A 20,024-nucleotide genomic window follows, 5' to 3' on the forward strand; every position below is an offset into this window, starting at 1 on the left:
GCTGTCTGAGACAGCAGCACAAATACCTCCACCTCACCTCTCATCCATGGCATTTCCAAGACATCCGTTCAACCTCAACCCTCCAAACCACAGAAGTAATATCTGCCCAGGTAGAGCCGGGCAAACAAACATGAGTTAAATGACTGCTCAAGGTCACCCAAGGACTTACAAGACAGCTACAGACATGTCTAGCAGGTGGATTACTCTCCCCTTTTGAAAAGCAGGCGGGTGCGCACCGGGACTGAGCCTGCTTAGCCAGGTGTGGAGCCTGCTGCACTCAGCACAGCTCCGCCTCCTGCTGCCAGCACAGAAATAAAGCCTCTATAACAAAACTCATTCAAACAGATGCAAAAGGGAAGGGGGGGGGGTTGCATCTGGGCTACATTACCACAATCTATACGTCCTATTTGTCTGTTAGTTATTAAATTACCCACAAGACATCAACAGCTCGAGCCTCTCCGAGAGGCAGAGATTAACCGGGAATCGCTGTGTGAAAACGCTGTACATCTCCAGTGAGATCAGCCTCACTGTGAGCCACGGGCATCTGGGAACAAAGGTGAGAGCTCTCCTGTGAGCAACGAGTGACACAGAAAGGTGGGAAATGCTGCTGCAGGGAGGAGGGGATTTGCAAAGCAAGAATCTGTCAGAAGCAGCTTCAAACACACCCACCGCACAGACTTTCATCAAGCACACATAGCTGGAGCACTGAAAGCTGCACTTCTGTCCAAGCACTAATGCAAATGAGGTTTTTAGTGAGAGACAATGACGCCGGTATGTAAATATTAATTTAACAATCCAGTTGACAAAGCCTCAGCTGATCTATAAATAACTGTGTTATTAGCAGGTGATGCTGAAGGCAGTTATCCTGGCTCCTCTTCCCACAATCCCCCATGCCATCTTGTTTTTATTGACCCTGGAGACACAACAACCCATGGCATGCAGTTTGCTTTTTGCTGCTACCTGCAGAGGAGTTAGGAACACTTGACAACACAATACATATTTATCAAGGCCCTTACCAGAGAGGATCCTGCAGCACTACGCTCACAATATCTCCCAGAGCTCAAAACAGAGCAAAAGGTTTAAAAAGAGAGAAAAATCCTGCAGCCTTGCTTTCAGGCAGGAGGTGGTTGGGAGCTGGTTGGGAGCTGGGAACCATCAGGCATTTGGGGAAGGACTGACAAAGCCCCAGTGTCAGGCTGTGCCAGCCTGCATTTACACTGCTGCTTTGGCAAAACACTTCTGCCGTGGCCCACAGTTACTGAAGGTGATGCTACCCTCGGTGTTCATTTTCTATCACAGAAACAAAGATGTTAATATCCTGATCTCTATCCTCAGCTATACTTCACCTGGAATTATTCTTTTATTACACATAATAAGGCTCATAGCTCGTTATCCTCTCATGGGGCTGCACACACAGGAATCCCTTCTTTCATGCAGGTACAAGAGCTTACGGCCAGCAGGCAGGAATGTGCCATCCTGCTAAATCTGCTGTGGCATCTGCATCAGTACAACAGAATCACTCTAACGGTGGTATGGCCAGCATCCATGGAAACCATGTGAATCATGGTGTGTTAGGCTACTCACACAGGTTTGCTTCAGCCTTCCCCTTGTTGCAAAGAACAGTGATAACACACTTGATTGGCTGGGCTTGTAGAAAGGCAGCTTGAATATGAAGAACAGAATGGACTTTGTTAAGCTTCACTCCCACTTGCTTCAAGTTTCTAAAGAAACCTTCTGAACACAAGAAGTCACTATGGAGCTGCTTATCATACAGCTAAAAAAAGGAAGGGGGAAAAAAAGCACAATCCACACTATTTTGCCATAAGGTCCATCATATTCTTACAGCCTGTACAGCAGCAGGCTCTAGAACTTAACCCAACAGGGACTCTCCTGTGCCAGTCTCCAGTGCATTCAGCCAGGCAAAAGGCTGGCACGGGCACACATGGAGCAAAACAGAGCTGTGCTGCTTGAGGCTGCAGATCCACATCCCCTCATCCCAGCCCCACCAGGTGGCACTTCTAGGACACTCTCTAGAAGATGGTCCCATGGATGTAAGGCTTTCCACGCAGCAACCTTTGGATATCAGACTGTTCCTTCATTTGTTTGAATAGCCAACATTTATGCATTTAAAAGCCTTTTTAAATAAAGGGTTACACTGCTACTTCTCTGACTGCAGCCCTGTGACGGCCTTACAGTCTGGCTTTTATGACCATCAGGGATTGCAAAAATTTCATTTCCGCAATAAAGTACCCTTAGTAAACTCTCTTTTTCAAATGGAGTCTCTTCTGTGTTCCATTATTTATGGAAATCAGATAGACAAGTTTGGTTTAGCAGAATAGAAACTTAAAATAAAGTCATGTTGAGAAACTCCGTAGAATTTAGCAAGAGAAGCACAACACACTGCCAAATTGATGATAAATAAAGAAATGAGTCATTCTCATTAATCAACTAGATAAAGACTAGCGTAGTAATAGATTTGAAATCATCTTCACTGTATTATTTACCCTAATAAAACTTTTATAAATCTAATAGCAATAGATGCAAGCAGCGCCAAGGAAAAACTAAAACATTTAAATGGTTCAGAAAATGGAAGATGTTGCAGCAAGGCTGCAGAACAGCCTTCCCAGGAGAAACCCAGGCAGCTGCTGACTCTTCCGTCTGTGATGCAAAGCCACAGGTAAGCCTGCAGTGCCAAATGACCCCGCAGAAGCTTGCTGTATTCCCCAAACCTCTACATGTGTCATATCCAGTAGCTCTTGCAAAGTCGCTGCTTCCTTTTTCTCCACCATCTCCAGCTCATACCACAACATCCATTACCCAGGTCCTTCATTTCAGAGCCCAGCTAGCTGTAATCCAGGAGCTCCTACAAACCAAGAACTGCAGAAAAGTTTAACTAACTTTGGCTCTCTCAAAGTGCATTTCGAGCAACAAGAGCACGGATGAAACCCAACTTATCCAGAGTAATTCATTCTTCACGCTTGTTTAAGCACGGTCGCTCACCGAAGACAGGCTGGCAGCCTTCTCCACGGGCTGCAGGCTGCCGTGCTGCTAGGAGCCGCGCTGAGACAAGTCCACATCACACGTCAGTGGAGATGGACTGCACCTTCAGCTCGGGGATGGAAAGATCAAACTGCTAGATAGGCTCTCCTCCTTGCTGGGTACCCTGATTTTTATCAACGGGAAAAGCCAATTAAGGTTGATAAAGACACATCCTCCGCTGATTTTGCCTTACTGCCCACTGCTCAGTGCTAGTATAATGGATAATGTTCTGCCTGTGGGTGTATTTTCTAAGATCTGTCAGTTCTGACAGCATTTTGGCACCTGGATAACTGAAGATTTATACCAAGGGTCCAGGAACGCACCATTTCTCAGTAGTTGATGGGTACGTTTTTCAGCAGGGCTTCCCTAATTAAAGGGCTAGAAAGAGATGGGATCAGATTGATAGGTTTTGCAGTCAGATGTTTTATGCTTAGTTTGATAAATTATAAATCACCTTTTGAAACTTTCCGAACACGTGACGAAAGCATGCAAGAGAAACTACAGCAATGCATTCAAAATGCCACAGCACAGCTACTTAAATTTCATTTCTATGGCAAAGCCTTTAGAGATGCACTTAAGAAAAGCGATGCTGATTGGAAAAGAAAGAAATCAAAAATGAATACGAAGGTGATGAAATCTGAACCCGTATCACAAAAAGGGCAGTTGTGAGTTCCTTGCTCTCACGGTCTCATTCAGACCAGTACACCATTAAAGCTGTAGAGAAGACAGACACAGAATGACCATCTGGGCTGGGGGAAGACGTTTGCTCGTAATTTGAAACATGAAACTAAAGAAATACAGTGCAGAACAAACAGGAATGTGGAAAGCACTTCCCAGGCACGGAGAGGTTAAAACAATTATTTGAACAGCTGGGAAAATTAAAATGGTAAAATAATAGCTACCCTTCAAAATCCTACAGATGCGGAGAGACTCTTCAATGAATAACTGATAAAGGGGAAAAAACATTTTAAAAGAGAAACTGTTTCATGCATGAAGGTCATACAAGCAACAGCTCCTGGTAAGTACCTGGATTTTGTGACTTGGCAAGAGATGAAGTAGAGGGCTAACACAGCCTTTTACACCTAGAGAGCCAGGGTCAAATCCTTAATAACTTACACATGAAAGCAACTTTGGGCAAACCCTTTCTACTGCTTGTTTTGAAGAAGCTTTCTTACTGCAGCCCAAGCAAGGTCACATGCCAGAATTGTAGCAGCTTGTTTGCTTTCCCAAGGAGCTCTCCTAGCTCTGGCACAGCCTCCATGGGTGCAGCAACTGTGACAACCTTACAGGGAACAGTTCAGGCAATTTTGCCACCACAGCTTCCCCTGTGGAAACCTGCTCTGGAAAGAATGTGGAGGTCAGAAAAACTGACAAGCGTGTAAAGAGCCGCCTAACTGTTCAGAAAAGGTCTAAGAGGAAGAATAGCACCAAATCAGGCTTGCAGTGTGGGGTACGCAGTGCTGCGCGTGAGGACAGGGGACACAGACATTTGCAAGGGGCTCACAGCTCCAGCACAGCCACCTCCAGGACAGGAAGGAGCTGAAAGAGCACAGCTGGGGAAGGTCTATCCTGGTAGGCAACGAGCCCTCTTTCTCTACTAGCTATTTTAAGACATGAAACCAAAAATTTTCAGAAAGGAGAGGAAAAAATGACAAGTGAGTATGTAGCACTGGTAGCACTGCAGAGCAGAAATCAGCTGCACGATGCCAACTCTTGTTTCCATTCCCCACCCACTTCAAATGCACAACCTCTCCCACAAGTACTGAGCAAACTGTTACAGGGACAGCAACTGAACACACCTCGGCAGAATCCAAGAAACATGGATCCTTGGGGAAAAAAGGCAGAATCAGAACAGAAGGCCAAATCCATCCACCCCAGCAGTCAATTCTTCTATCGCTCACGCATATCATTTTGCTAATGTAAACCAGTCTCCAACTGCAGAGCCTTAACTACTACTTTTTCTTTAAGTAGAAGGGAATTGAGACAAAACAAATGCTGAGATGCTACAGGAGGACTTTCTGCCTCCAATCAAAGGGATTTGTTATTCCAGTTTTATCTGAGCAGTTCTGGAGAACTGCGAAGTAGCTTCCTCAATCTGCTTATTTCTTCTCTCTCCCAAGCAGAGTCTAAAATAAGGCTATTATTAAACCATCCCAAGCACAGTCACTGTATTTCTCCAGCTGACAATCACCTGGTATTGAGTCCCTGAGTCAGATATCTCCTCTGATGGGTTAGGCACCTCGGCAGTCAACGATACTACGAGAACAAGAAAAGGATGAGCTTGCAGCCTCTCCCATACTTCTTGCTGATATAACCTTGAACACTCCTAGCTAGGCAGACCAGATTTGACCACTTGAACAATGGCAAGTAAACCAAAGTAGACTGTGACCCAGGAAGTAACAAGGCTGACAGCAGGTTTCCAGCAGAGGTCTTGACCTTCCCACGGTCCTGAAGGACCCAGACATTTTTACAGAAGTCAGGACCCTGCTACTCTGCCAAACTACAGGTATTGAGACCAAACTAAAATTACAGCTGCAGCTTTAATTCAATAGGCTACCTCTCACTTCCAATCCTAACTCGATGTTGGATGCTGCTGAACTGATAAGCACCATTTTCTATTCTGTCCTTTAGGTAACTGCATCACAGCATTGTGTAGGGCCGCACAGCAGATCCATTTAAGTGATAAACCAGCTGGGCACATGGCTTGCCTTAGTAGAGTTGCTACTCATTCTGCAAAACCAGCAAATCCATCTCTTGTATCTTGCCATGACAGTGGTTGTGAAAACAACATGCAACAGGGATACCCCAGCTTGTCTCCTCACCATAAGAACACGATGATCAGTGATCAATCTTCCACTTGCCCAAGGCAAACAGCATCCTGCAAGGTTGATGGATAGTTAGGTAACGTACTTTGGGATCCTCCAAGGTTAAAAATAAATGTATAAATCTGACAAGAGGAGAAAGCTGAAGCAGAAAAAGAAGGTGTGATGCTTACACAAGCACGCAGATCTTCCCATCCTCCTTTGACTGAGAGTCTCTCAAACTCACCCATGTTTCCTGAGTCAACCTGCCCTGTGCCCAGCTGCTTTCATGTTCAGCGAGGGGCACAGGGAATGCAGAGGATTCCTCTCTGTCTTTACAAGCTTCCAGTACTCAGAGCCCAATGATTTCTCTGCTCCTCTGATCAGCCACGTTACGATGCATATTTAAAATAAGACAGATACTGAACTCTGCCTTGCCCCCCCCCCCCAAAGGGAAGCACAGCCTTCTCCTTCCAAACCGCCAGTTCAGTGCCACAGGGAGTAAGCAGTTTGGTGTCAGCTTCAATACTGACTCTAAAATGAAGGAAATGCAAACAAAGGGGATGGGAGAAAGGAGAGGAGGGAGAGAGGCAGAGAGTGCAGAGACACTGGAGGGAAGCAGGTTAAAAAAAAAAAAAATGAAGACAGAGAAAAAAATCTGAGCCCAAACTTTAGAGAGAGGTGAGTAAAAGAAGAGATAGGAGGAGGAGGCAGGAGCAGCAAAAATAGGCAATGGCATATGTCTAGCTTTCTTGTACATTTTAAAAGACAAGTGCTATAGGTGGCCAGAACTGCTCACTCTATGTAGTGAGGAAGATATCGCCCACAGGATTCAAGAGAGCCCCACCTAGAAGTATATGTGAAATACCCACAGTATGAGTTTCAGTTGCTGGACGTCACAGAAGAACCCTGGAACAGTTTAACCCTTGCCAGACCTTGCTCAGACATCTGCTATGCACTGCCCTGAACTAACAACAGCCATCCTAGTGCATGGCATTACTATCAGAGTTCAACTCAGCACACTGCAAAGCAAAAAATCTGAAAATGCCACAGGGAAAGTAACTCAGCAGTGCTATACAGCATTTGATCCTAGGGCTTGTGGGTCCAAACACGGCTTCCTGCAAGATGCACTGTTCTACATCCTGACCAGTAGGAATGGTAAATTTCTTGCGTTTTTAAAGACAATATTCTGCTATTTCCTACAGGTAAAGTAGGAAAAGTTTTGCAAACATTATAAAAATAAAAATCAAGCGCATACCTCAAAGTAACTTCATAAATAATAAATCCCAAGTGAGAAATCAGAACACGTTCTTACAGCTCTACAACATGCAATGACAGAAGTCTGTCAAGACTTCAGTGGCACTTGCAAAATTTGTGCAGAGATCAAGAAACACTTGTTGTTTCTAAGGCAGTTAGTGGGAAGAACACAAGCTTGACCAGGGCGAGGCATGCAGTATGGCACCTTACATAACCATCCTGCTGCCAGGATAAACATGCAACCAGGCACCGTGTTCAAGTACAAACCAATACTGATAAAGCCAAGGAAAATGCCAACAGAGCAAATGAAGAACAAAGATGGAGCAAGAGCCAAGGGTGGTCAAGAAAAGCAGCTAGGACCCAGATGCAAAGTTAGAGCCTAGAGATTTATGGAGCAGTTCAGAGCTACTGAAGAAATTCTTTTACATACCTGGCTGGTGGGTTCAAACATCAGTCGGATTCAACACTACTGGAGAGATTAATTACAGAGAGCTACAGATTAATGCACAATCCCTCTGGCCTTTTATCCACATGACAGTGTACCAGACTGCTGTGAATTGGAAAACACTTCTCAAGGGAGGATGCCTGCTTCAACCTTCAAGCACCACAACTCTCTTGCTTTAATGCTGTCCCTTAAGAAAAGCTTTTCATAGCAGCAGTGAAAGCTTTCTGCACTGAACAGCTGGAGCCAAAGTCAAAGCACAGCCCGGCAGTTTCCTTGGCTGCACAGGGATGCCATGAACCTGAGTCACAGGGAAACAGCACACGTTGGCAAAGATTTGAGACAGAGGTTCAAGATATTAAGAGTCAGAACTCCAATTTGCAGGATTTACAAGAGTATTTTCTACCTTGTCCTTCTGCTACAGCTGCCACCCAGGGACCATCTCCTGCATTTCTGCTCCTTTAAAACATCTTTTTCTATAAAGTTTATCAAAGCCACCGTCTTCCCAGCAGGAGCAGACAGGCCTTGCTGTCAGGTCTCCCCAGATGCTCTGTTTGCTCTCTTCCCCACATGGGATCTCTCAGATCCCACAGTTTACTGAAGCAAGAATTTGGATACAGGAGTCAAGCTTCTAGGAGGAGATTGCTGTTGTTATAGCAGATCTGGTTCCAAATACAGCCACTGTGAACTGGGGCAGGATACGAATCCCTCCTTATAGACTTCCGCTGTGTGATCTCACTCTTTGTTTCTTCACGTTCCCCTTTTTTCTGTATTACTGCAAACATTCCTTGATTCAACACAATCAACAAGAGAGCACGAAGGAAGAGGCAGACTCTCAGACTGGAACAGCTGGTTTTCTTGATGGCATCACATCCCAAAGAGAGGTAAGGAATAGCAAGAAAAGAGACTGCTTATTCTCAACAGCAAACAACTCCACGCCAGAGAAGAAAGCACAGCCCCGCTGACTGTGAGAAAAAGGCAGCAGAGGGATTTTAAATATTATTTCACACTCCTTGATGGATCACGCCTGAAGTTTTTGTGGGAAAACAAAGCTCAGAGGAAACCATGCTTCAAAGCCCAGCACTGTACTGACAGGGGCTGAGAAAACTTCATAAACCTGATCCTGTCATATTGCCCAAAGCCCACATACAGACCTGCTAACACAACCAAATCCTCAATGGTTGCCCTCCACATCTACCGCTCCGCACTGCCATTACGCTTTGGAATAAGCTCCTGCCAGTCATGCCAAAGTGTGCTTAGTGCTAGATGGACGAGTGTGATCAAGGGACTGGAAAAGGTGGTCAAGTGTCATTGATTCTGTCATTGAGTTCTGAACATGACTGTTGGACATGACAGTCACTCAGGTCACAGCCTGTGACCACCCTGGGCACCCACGAGTGCTGACAGATCTTCAGCTATTGCACACGCTGTCATCTGCTGGGCTGGTCCTTGGACTCACCATTCCTCTTCCCCCCATCTCGACTGCTGCCCTGCCTCAAAACGCAGCGGCAAAAGCAAGATAACATAGCAAGAAGCTGACAACTAAGCACAGGTCCTGATGAGCTGCAGAAGGTGCTCAGGCCAGATAGGATCCGGTCCAGAGCCTGCATGTCCCAAGAGAAACACCTGAATGGACAGCACAGAAAGGAGGGCAGGGAGCAAGATTACAAGCTACTTTAAACCGATCACCTCTTTTATTCTCCCAGGTTGCTCACACTCAATGCAGTATCTTTTATCTTACTCTTAAAAAAAAAAAAAAAAAAAAAAAGAGGGAGGGAATTATTGAAGAATAAGGCTTCCATTTCTCAAAAGTGAACAAGGAAATTACTATGTGGGTAGAAGTTTGGGGTTCTTTTTCCTCCAAAGGAAAACTCCCAAAAAATCAAAGCTATTCCCTCTCCTCACATGCTACAGCACTACCCTCACTGAGCCCCTCCAACAAAGCTGATCACAGCAGTAAGAACAAGCCAGTCCCCAAACATTTAGCCAGTCCAGTTCTGAAGCAGAAATAAGCTGCTTCACAAACAGCAGAACTGAGGTCACTTAGGTTCCTCAGATTCTCAAGTCAAAGTCTAGTTCCTCTGGGACTAAATAACAATAAAGGGTGAGTCGATATGATTCCCTCTGCACAAGCACCACTGGGGTCCCTTTCCTACACCTAATTGCCTGCTTTCACAAGGTATACAGGAACTTATTACTTCAGAGCCACCATACCTCTGAGGAATACCATTGCAACCTGCCAGCGGAATCAGAGCAGGCAGAGAGCAGGACAGGAACCACGGTTACGAGCACACGACATGGTTATTTGAGTCCTGTTTCCTTAAGTTGGGATAAAAACCCTGACAGGGCTGCAGGGAAGCAGCCAACTAGCCATACATCACGGGGAAGTGCTGGCACATTAAACCGAGAACGTTACCTGTGACACCTGAACAGGCTCTGCCCTGCTCTCTGGGGGCTGCTCTGTATACAGCAAAGCTCCTGACCTTCCAACATCTGTTCAGTTTTTATACAAAAGCAAGTCAGGGCCCTGTAATGCAGAACATCTTTGTTGACATTTCAGTCCCTGGGAGAGAAGCTCTCCTTTGGCTTTGCATCAGCCACCTTTGGCTATGTCAGAAATAGCACATAGCCTGCTCTCTCAAGCAAAGCCGTTTGCCCGTGCAAAGGTTCCCAGCAAACAGGCAGAAGGTGGCAGCTGGAGAAAGGAGACCTAGGATCACTGCACACAATCTCACCTTTTTTTTTTTTTTTTTAATTTATCCACATTTACTGCATGCAGGCTGGCTTTAATCCATCAGTGCAAGAAAGCTGTTAACGCACCTACATGACCAGAAAGACTTCCCTGCATTTTACGGGGCTGTACTGCAGCAAATGTCAAAACTCAGCAAAATAAAGCACTAGGAACCATCTCAGACAGCCCAAGATCCCTCTTGTTCATCTCCCAATCAGCACAAATTTGACACTGCATTAAACAAGGAACATGAGATCTCAAGTTCATGCCATAGCTTTGCATGCACACAATCCTCACAACAGCACAAAGCTGGAACAGAATATGAGGTTCTCATTTAATAGCTTCTAAAATGCTTATTCCTCTTGAACAAAACAGTGCCCCTAGGTGCAGGAGACTTTTGGTAAAGGCTACAAAGTGGGGAATTTATGGGAACATTACACCTGGTCTGTCCTCAGCAACAGACCTTTTTCTGCTCCAGAGAGGTCAATTTGGAACCTATCCAAATGCTGTAAGCTTGGCTTTGCACAGCATTACAGTGGCCACTGGCATAGCACAAGCTCTCCATGAAAGCTCCTCTATTGCACTCCAGTCCTCTCACAGTGTCTTTATCATAGCAGATCCTGCTGCACACAGCTGGGAAGAATCCCATCTGAATCACTGCATCCGATGCATTTTTCAGTGGCTTTGCACTTCTAACAAGACTTAAGAATTTTTGAGCCTCAGGATACTCTCACACACACTTAGGCTTGGTACTAAGAGATGATGCATGACTGTTATCACAGGAAGTCAAATGGTACTGCCAGAAACGTAGGGCCCAGAAATATTATGGAGCTTGTTAAAAGGATGACAATCCTAAATAAGCCACTTCTAGCACTACTTAAGACAAAAGCTTTCATCTGCTTCTGCTATATGGCCTAGGGGAACATGTCCACTGTGTAACAACCACCAGAATGCTTGGGATCACCCTTGTTGGCAAACTCAAAAATGAATCCAGAGAACAACTAAAAGAAAGTTACTCTCTATTTCTATATGAAACATTTAGAGCAGATTGAAACAGATTGAAACTGCCTGCAGAGAGCAAGCTGAAATGATCTGTGCGCACTCTAACCTGATCAAGAGTTAAAAAATAAAAGATATCATGATCTTCTTCAAACCGACGTCCAATTCATTCTCAGAAGAGAACGAGGTACCTGCAGCACACACAAAGGCTGCAGATGGAGTGGATGTTCAGAGCTCCCAGTCCCCCCATAAAGGAACAATGCAATAATGCCTTACTAACAGACTGAACCAAGTAACCCTTATCTTTCTGTTACACTGCTCTGTGAAGTAACCCAACAGATGATCTGCTCAGAAAAATAAGCCCAGTCCTTGTGGGCAGCAAACGTGGACTGATAAACTGAGAGGGAGAGAAAGCAGAGGCAGGTAGGTAGAGGTAATCAGAAACGACAGAGAGATAAGCAGGCAGAGGGCAAGCAGAGAGCTTGAAGGACAGAGGGAGAAGAGCTGAGATTTTACAGACCACAGGTATTTGAAAAGTTAAATCAACAGCTTTCCAATCGCATTATTTTAAGAATCATTCCCCCTAATATATGCAGGGAGCCAGCTGCTTGCAAAATGACCTTTAAACCCTCCCCTCCATACCTTATTAGACTAATTCAGAGCTGGAGGTTGGCTGATCCCGAAATCCACTTACACAGGACAAACAGGCATTCAGCAGGGACAAAGAGCCAACACACTGTCAGAATAATTCCGCCTGCATTTCTGCATACATTCAGGCTTACGAGCAGCACACATTTCCAGCTTCAGAAACAACTTCACACAGGATGTCGCAACAACAGACTAACTCAGGACTACAATGTCTCCTTCCCTCATATTACAAAGGCAAGTAATTCTAATTGTAACAGGTGTTGGCTGCCTGGACAGCTTCTGAGAACGCTGAGGGTGGGCAGTAAGAGCCTTTCACCAGCTCTTAAAGCCTCCTATAGAGGCCCCCATTCAGAAAATACAGAATACCACCAGGTAAGGAGATCTGCTGGACAGAAAGCCAGTGTCATAAAGGGATGAAAACCACAGCACATACAGGCCTGGCTCCAAAAGAACTCTCCCTACACAATGTAGATTTTGTAATACAAATGGTCCATAGTTTTGGATAGAGATGGTCTGTGAATGGAACATACCAAGGAAGCAGCATCAGGATGACTTCCCCAGGCTCCCTCCTCCGATGTGCCACAGGTCTGACAAAAAACAGATTGGTTTCCTACTAATATAAGGGCTCATGTGCTGTCCCATCAGCTTCCCAAGGTCTCCGGGGCACTGCAAAGAAGGGCAAGATGGAGCAGTCTTGTTCACCTTCTACTTGATTAGGGCCAGTGCCACAGGAATAAACCCCTCCATACCACCTACAGACAGGTTCAGCTGAGTGCTGAAGGCATTAAATCCTCTTAGTCCTCAAGGTATTCAGCCCCAAGACCTGCTGATAAAACAGCTGATGGATGGTGTGCGAAAACGACAAAGTGTTGCAGCAGGAAGCCATCCTGCACAGAGCAAGACCAAGAACAAACGTAACAAATCTTCCGTTTCCCTGGTTTGTCATGAAGACTTTGGCATCCCAGATACTATTTCCCAAGTTATAGCCAAGTTGACAGAGAATGGACCTATCATTAGCACTGAAGTTATGGAAGTCAAGGCTATTTTGGAACTTCTTGGGAGTCAGAAGGCATTTGATCACTGACCTTGTGCTTCTAACCAGCAGTTGCTATCGACAGCAATTTCTGTGGATCTGTTTCAATCTAACTTCAGCAGCAAAACACGTCGGTTAAAAATTGGAAATCAACTGCCTTCTGTCCAGGAGTGCTTGGTCATCAGTCTCCCAGAATTAATCTGAGTAAGAATTTCCACTTTCTACTTGCCAACACTGTGCTACAAATCTTTTGTGAAAAAGTCTGGCATTGAAGCAGCATGATGTATCACAACACACTCTCACCCCCAAGCAACTATTTCCCATAGTAGATAAACCTGGCTGCAAGCAAGCTACAGCTCTTGGGAACACACTGCCTAGCACACCACACAGAGAGCAAAGACTTCAGGAGACTTGTTAGATAAAGTATATCCATGTAGATCTCATTATTTAAGCTAATAAAGAAATAATTTCAAAAGACAGAACATCAGAGAAACACATTCCTGCCCTGATAGTGCTTGGCCCAATTTTACTTGAAATTTTGATACCAAACTTCAAATGAACCCATTCAGATCCACCCACTCAAAGACCACATCACAAAGTCAGGCACATCTTGCTCCTGACTGCTGAGCTCCCATAGCACTTTTATTACCTTGTATTTTTCAGGCTGCTTTTAAACAGGTTCAGGCAAACCAAGTTTTAAATCAAAAGGAGCTGTAGCACAGACCACGTTTTCAAGGTAACAAAACGCCATACAGTCCAATTTCAGAAATGGACTTCTTTTCCTCCTTTAACAACAACGTCTTCAAAATCATCTGTAAAATATCCACGTTTAAACTAATTTTACCTTTAAGTATATCTGAGATTAGAGTCATTAAGCGAGAAATTAAACCCAAAGGCAATTCTGCCTCACTGTAACAATGTCAAAAAAAATATCCAAGCAAGCAAAAAATAGAAAGCCAAAAATAAATACACATGAACTGTGAGTTAGGCTCTGACAACAGATTGTTTTGGAGAAGTGAGGGCAGGATGCCTTCCTTCTAGACTAGGCAATGGCCACAAGAACTTCATAGCCTGCATGTTCCTTTGCTCTTGACTAAATCTCTCTAGAAGAGAAGTCTTGAAGCACAGTAAGTTGGGCAAAAGAAAGTTTTAAGCTTATTTATGCTGTTGCTTCCTTTGAAAATGGCAAATTCCAGAATGTACTATGTTTGGGCTTTACGTAATACACGGACCACAAACAGCAGAGTCTGAAAGGTAGTTGGGTTAATAAGTGTTGACGATTTGCCAGGCTGTGGGGAACATCAGGGCTCTGTGAAGTGCTGAGATACAGAGCAAATAAAGAACTTACGCCTCCAGTTTCATGAATACTGGGTATATGCAGCAGCCATTTCCATTTTAAGTAGGCCAGCATTTTACTCTGGGACATGCCTCATATATTAAGATGGCGCTTTACATCCTTTCAGGCAGCTCTATATTTTTAGTTTATCTACTGATGAACTCTTGGGAATCAGAAATGTTGTGCAAGGACTAAAGACCCAACAGAACCAAGAACTGCCATCTTAAAAAACCTATCTAAACAATAACTGTTTCCATCCTTTATAAATAGGAGCAAAATATGGATCATTTTCACCTTTGCAAATAACAGGTCAGGAAATGCCTGGGTACAATGAATCCAGTGCTGCTCTGCTCTGCCTTTACGACTAAATAAACAGCAGCTGCCTGCAGCTTGCGGCCTCTCCACTGATTCCCTTGTGGGGGCCATTTATTGAGTCATAAACTCCTCCGATAGTGTTATCACCACAGCATTTGGACAAATAAAGGTTGGAAGAGAGAAAGATTAAAAAAAGAGAATTGACTTTACTGAGAAAGCAAGAAAAACACTTTACAGATACGTTTGCTTTGAACAAGGACAGAGAGACGAACGGCAGGGCAGGCACATACCTGGCTGAGGGTACGGCTAGGATATCACGCTCCAGATACCAAATACACAGATTTATCTCAAACCACAAAGCTGAATTTCAGAAAGCTCAAACAACCCTAAAGCCTTCCAAGTTAGATATACTGTATTTCAAGTAGCATACCTCGTGATATATCTTCTCTACAAGGCTTCAATTGCTCAGATTTAGATCTGCAGAGTGTCAGTGAGGGAAGCAGAACGCTGGCATTTCTCGTCACTGTACCTGGTTACAGTTCCTCCAGACAGGGAGGCTCCCAGCAGTTCCCTACCCCAATAGGTACATCAGCAAGTCTATAAAGCATTCTGCAGTCCATCAGGATGGAAACAATTCCATAACAAGAAGCTAAAGATGATCTGAGCTACCTGCAATACAGTCCATGGCTCCCTGTGTCTCCTGGAGCTGATTAGCTTTGGCAGAAATATTCAGGTCGGGGAAACAACAGCTCACAGCAGGCCAGGCTCCTTCAGGATCCAAATGCTTGAGTGAAGCTGTTCCATCAGGAAGGGACACTGCGTGACTATTCAGCTGCATCTTCTCAGCTATGGCAATGTAGGTCACTGCTCACAAATCAGAGGTAAACTTCAGGCAGAGTCGCAATGCTCTGCTGTGTGTTGAATGGGAAATGGGCTTCCATAGAGATCAGTCAAAAGTAGGAGCAGTAAATTGACTACACTTTTTTATTAGAGTCAAGGATAAAGGAGAATGTGGTAGACTCAAGGTTATGTTAGACATCTACGTCTGCTGGAATCTAGTTCGTGTTTTGCCAGGGCTTGTTTGCATAGCAGAGTGACTCACAGCAAATGAGGGTGAATTTTCCCTGTGCTTCCATTACAAACCAAGTATGTTCACATACAGAGAAGTTGCTATACAATAAACTCACTCACCAGTTTATTGCATTGTAATTTCCTTATGCAGACAAGCCCTAAAGCCTTGATAGAAATAGGTTTACCTTTGCCTGTTATGAATAGCAGACTCGTGAGAAGCTGGATGTAGAACAGAGAGAAAAGGCGCAGAATTATGAATGGCTCCTAGCTCAGTGTATGCACTTCCTACTGACAAGGGAATACGTGTGTCTGGTATGCAGCTCTTTGTAACTTGGTTTGGCCAGCAGCTAGAGCACAAAAATGTCACCTTGGTCCCTCTGTGAAAGAGGAGCTCCTAGAGGCATTAAGAGAATGCTTGGAAGAACAGGGATGCAGCAGGCATTTGTTTGCACACAACTGTAAGCAGCAGCACTGTTCACAATCTTGAATCATGTCAATATGTGGTCACCAAAGGCCACATTTTTCAGGTGGCAGCTGGTCAGAGACTCCCTCGCATAACTGCCAGTTACATAACAGATTAACCACCCAAAATGCTATGGAAACTCAGATTCACCCACTGGTGTGAACAGGACGTAGAGGAAGCAAAGAAGGTCACAGAGATCCTAACAGAACTTGCACGTGAGTGCACATCTGCAGGGCAGGACAGCAATTCAGCAGCAGGACCTACGCTTCCAAAAAAATGATTTCTCTTTTCTATCGGGGTCCAAAAAAAAAGAAATTGCACAGATTTCCACTACCCACTCTCCTTTTCCTTCCACACCCTCCTCTCATTGGCATGAGATAAAACCTCGGGGAAACAGCAGCAGCAATTTTCAATTCTCATTATCTAACGGCAGCAGTAGCTCTCGGTGAAACTTGTGGTCAATAAACTACAGGCAATTTTAAAAGACACAATGGGAACTGCCCCTCCCGCAGCTGTCCCATTATCCCAGCTTTTATTTGATTTAAAACCAGCAATTCTTATGCTTGCCGAAGTTCTGCAGAGCCACAGAAACAGACCACCAGAAAAGATAAAACACTCCTAAATTGAACAGGAGGCATTACAGCAACATGCCCTGATGTCAGAAGGCTTAGACATAAGCAAAGTTCAGGTAGCAGGAAGCAAGCCAGAACCCATGAGAACACAAACAAAACTTAACATTCAGAACAAATAAACAGCAAAGCTAGTAAGCATGCTAGATAGGGAATGCTGTGAGCAGATGAGCAACTAGAAGAGGATCACTCCAATAACATCCAACTAGAGGCACCAAAAGTTGGAGTTGATGGCTTTGGTGTGCCTAAGCAGTAGAATAGTCACTCATAGGTGGCAATTCCACTGACCTCCTTTAGAGCACTGTTCTAGGGTGTGATGCACCATGCTCTTGTACTGCCTATTTCTGTCCCCTGACGAGCAGAAAACGTACAAAAGTAGCAACAGCAATTACACCTCTATCATGCAGTACAGCAACCTGCTCCAGCAGGAGGGCCTATACAGGAAAGGAGAGCAAAAAATAAAATTTCCAAATTTCAGAAATTATTACGTGATACATTTCTGTGGGGCAGAGGTAATTGAGATTGTATCTCACCTCCTGGATGAGAAATGTGCACAGCAAAAGGCAAAGGGAAATGGGTGCCCAAAGGAATGGTCTCAAAGCAACACGGTAAGGGGGAAGATGCAAGGAATTACAGTCATCCACTACAAGTTGTAATTTTAGCCTAGAAATCTAGAGCTTGCTTTCTGAGCCTAATGTATCCATGCCTTGGAGACATTTTACCAGCCATCAAGAAGAACTTGTAGAGAACCAGATGCTTCATTAAAGAATATTCACCAAGCCTTATAAAATCTTTAGTGTAAAGCAGAAGAACAAATCACCAGCGTACCAGCGAGCTGAAGTCCCACATCCAGCTTTGAATATAACATCTTTCTACAATAGCAAACAAATTCTGTTTAAAAGAAAAAAATAACCAAGAAATCAAGGGATTGTGACCCCTCTTTCCCACATTCCTCCAACCCAAATGAGGAATGCGTGAGACGAAAAACCATTTGGTAGATGCTGCTGCTAATTTAAACTTAAAGAAAAATAACAGCTTAAATAGCAAAGGGAGGAGGGAGTTTTACAGTCCAGGAAAAAGCACAACAGCTTGTGATTGCTACATATATATCTCAGGAGCCAGAGGAAGCAGTAAGAGCATCAAGGCAAATTGTCAGGGCTTGAGCTGTCCTCGGATAAGAGAAAATACAGGATGTTGTGCCTTGCACACATCTGATTTGGGTTTGCACTTGCAGAACCCTCTCGTGCCTGTATCCAGCTGCAAGGTTCAGTACCTGTGCCTCAATGTCTCTTCCCCCTTCTGAAAGCACAGCAAGGAGATTCACGCACGCTGCCATCACCCACAGCAAGTTCATGTCCTATGCACTGCTTCTTCTGAGAACTTACCAAAAGAATGGGAAAAAAAATTCTCTGAACACTCTGGAAACTAAGGCCACCTCTCCAAGTTCTTTGGTTTTTAAAAATACATACCAAGAAAAACCCACATTACACAAATCTAAGCAAGCTCCAAGTTAATAGGATCTTTCACTGCCCTCTGCTGTTACCAGTCATTTAGCTTCCAATTTACTCTTTAATAATGCCGGGCTGGGGCTCAGGGCTGGCAGCATCCCAGCCCCTTCCTCAGGCGGCTTGGAGCCGCAGCTTGCAAATATGCTGAAGTTTAATGCAATCTGTCTTCTTTGGTAATCACATTCCGCCCGCACTGCATGCAATAAAGATGTATTGGTAAATGCATTTGCTAAAGATATACTCCACCAAAAAGGCTGTGAGCCTGATTTACAGGAGGTAAGGAGGAAGCGTCAGGTAGCAGAGGCTGGCAGCGGATGCACCAGCACTGCACACAGCAACAGAGGGCACAGACTGTGCAGCAGCAAAGGCACTGCTTCACTTTAGAGCTAAGAAAGAAAAAGAAACCACATGTTTTGGGAGCTGGGGACTTTAAAGATATCAGAGAAAAGCCCTTTCCCTGGCAGCTTTAACCTTGCTGATTTGCAGACATACAAAGACCTTCTTTGTAAACAGGAAGGAAAAAAATTCCACCAGGAGTAGCAACAACATTTGGTCTAATATATCCTGACAATTTTCCCATCTCCTTCTGTTGGGCTTCTTCTGGGAGCCGGCTGGCAGCTTGTTTCATGTTATACTTAAATCAGGCATACAGCACAATGCTAATGCAACAGAGAAAGACTGCTTCTATGAAATCTCCACCTCCCCCCACCCTCCGCTTTCACATTAATAATCCCAAGAGAAGAGTCTCAGTTTTCTGCTCCCAGAAGGCTCCATCCCTTCCCCAAACCCACCCTACTATAGTCCCGAGACCCGTTAGAGATCTTATTTTATAACCAAAAAAAGAAGTCTGCCCTCGAGGGACATCTGACCCACTGAATTCTCACGTGAGGAACAACATCCTTTACACTCCAGACATCACTTTATGTCTTATCACACATTTCCCAAGACCACATCCTAGTTGTGATATCCAAATGCTTCCTTTTTCCTTTCTCCTTCACCTGCTTTCAAAGTCACAGATTCTTCCAAGGTGCTCAGCACTCACTGTCCCAAGGAACAACAGAAGCTAGGAGTGCTCTACATCTCTGGAGGCAGAGCCATAACAGCTTGTTGAACCTCTGCACGACACAAACACCTTTTAGAGGCATGCAGATCCCTCAAGAGTTAAGTAGCTTTGCTACTTAACAAGTGCAGCCACAAAAAAAAAAGCAAGACTGATAATTGTGAGGTCCCATAATGGAAGCAGAAATGCCCAAAATGTCGCTAATATTGGCAAATAGATGTAACTACCATTTGCAGAACACAGCATCCAAGAAAGTGAAACGTGGGATGACTGATTTTGAAGCTGAGGAGTATCCACACTACTGCTCTGGGGGCAGTTCAGCACCATAGGGGCACTGGTGGGAAGGAAGCTGGGACATACCACAGTGAGACTGGGCAGCACTGGATCAATGCAAATAGACAAAAGTACATCCTGAGGAAAACTTGCCTCCTATAAACACCCCATCTTACCTGGGAGATACCACAGATCCCAGAGATATTTCCCAGAAGAAAACACTACGCAGAACAGTCAGCAAAGCCAGCAAGTATAACAGGGAAGCTTTTATTACCTTCTGAGCCGCACTAACGCAGCGCTGATACTCCTTAGCCAGCTCTGAGCATTTGAGCACTTCACGTTGGTTTTCTTGATAGCACTTCAGAATTTCAGACTGCAGACTTGCACAGACAGGATCAATGTTCCTCCTCCTGTGGGCA

At 44.6% G+C, this 20,024-nt stretch overlaps 1 protein-coding gene across 4 annotated transcripts in view; it reads right to left on the minus strand.

The window, feature by feature from the left end:
• CHCHD6 (coiled-coil-helix-coiled-coil-helix domain containing 6) overlaps positions 1–20,024 on the minus strand; it is a 101,187-nt gene that overhangs the window by 12,157 nt on the left and 69,006 nt on the right. For all 4 annotated transcript variants that reach the window (XM_042823660.1, XM_042823659.1, XM_042823658.1 and 1 more), the window contains one exon: positions 19,880–20,015. In XM_042823660.1, coding sequence (XP_042679594.1) covers positions 19,880–20,015 — 136 coding nt within the window. The remainder of the gene's footprint in view (positions 1–19,879; positions 20,016–20,024) is intronic.

The sequence above is a fragment of the Centrocercus urophasianus genome, unplaced genomic scaffold (genome assembly GCF_019232065.1).
Source record: "Centrocercus urophasianus isolate 14NV4802_14NV808 unplaced genomic scaffold, USGS_Curo_1.0 seq_22, whole genome shotgun sequence".
NCBI classification, from domain to species: Eukaryota; Metazoa; Chordata; class Aves; order Galliformes; family Phasianidae; genus Centrocercus; species Centrocercus urophasianus.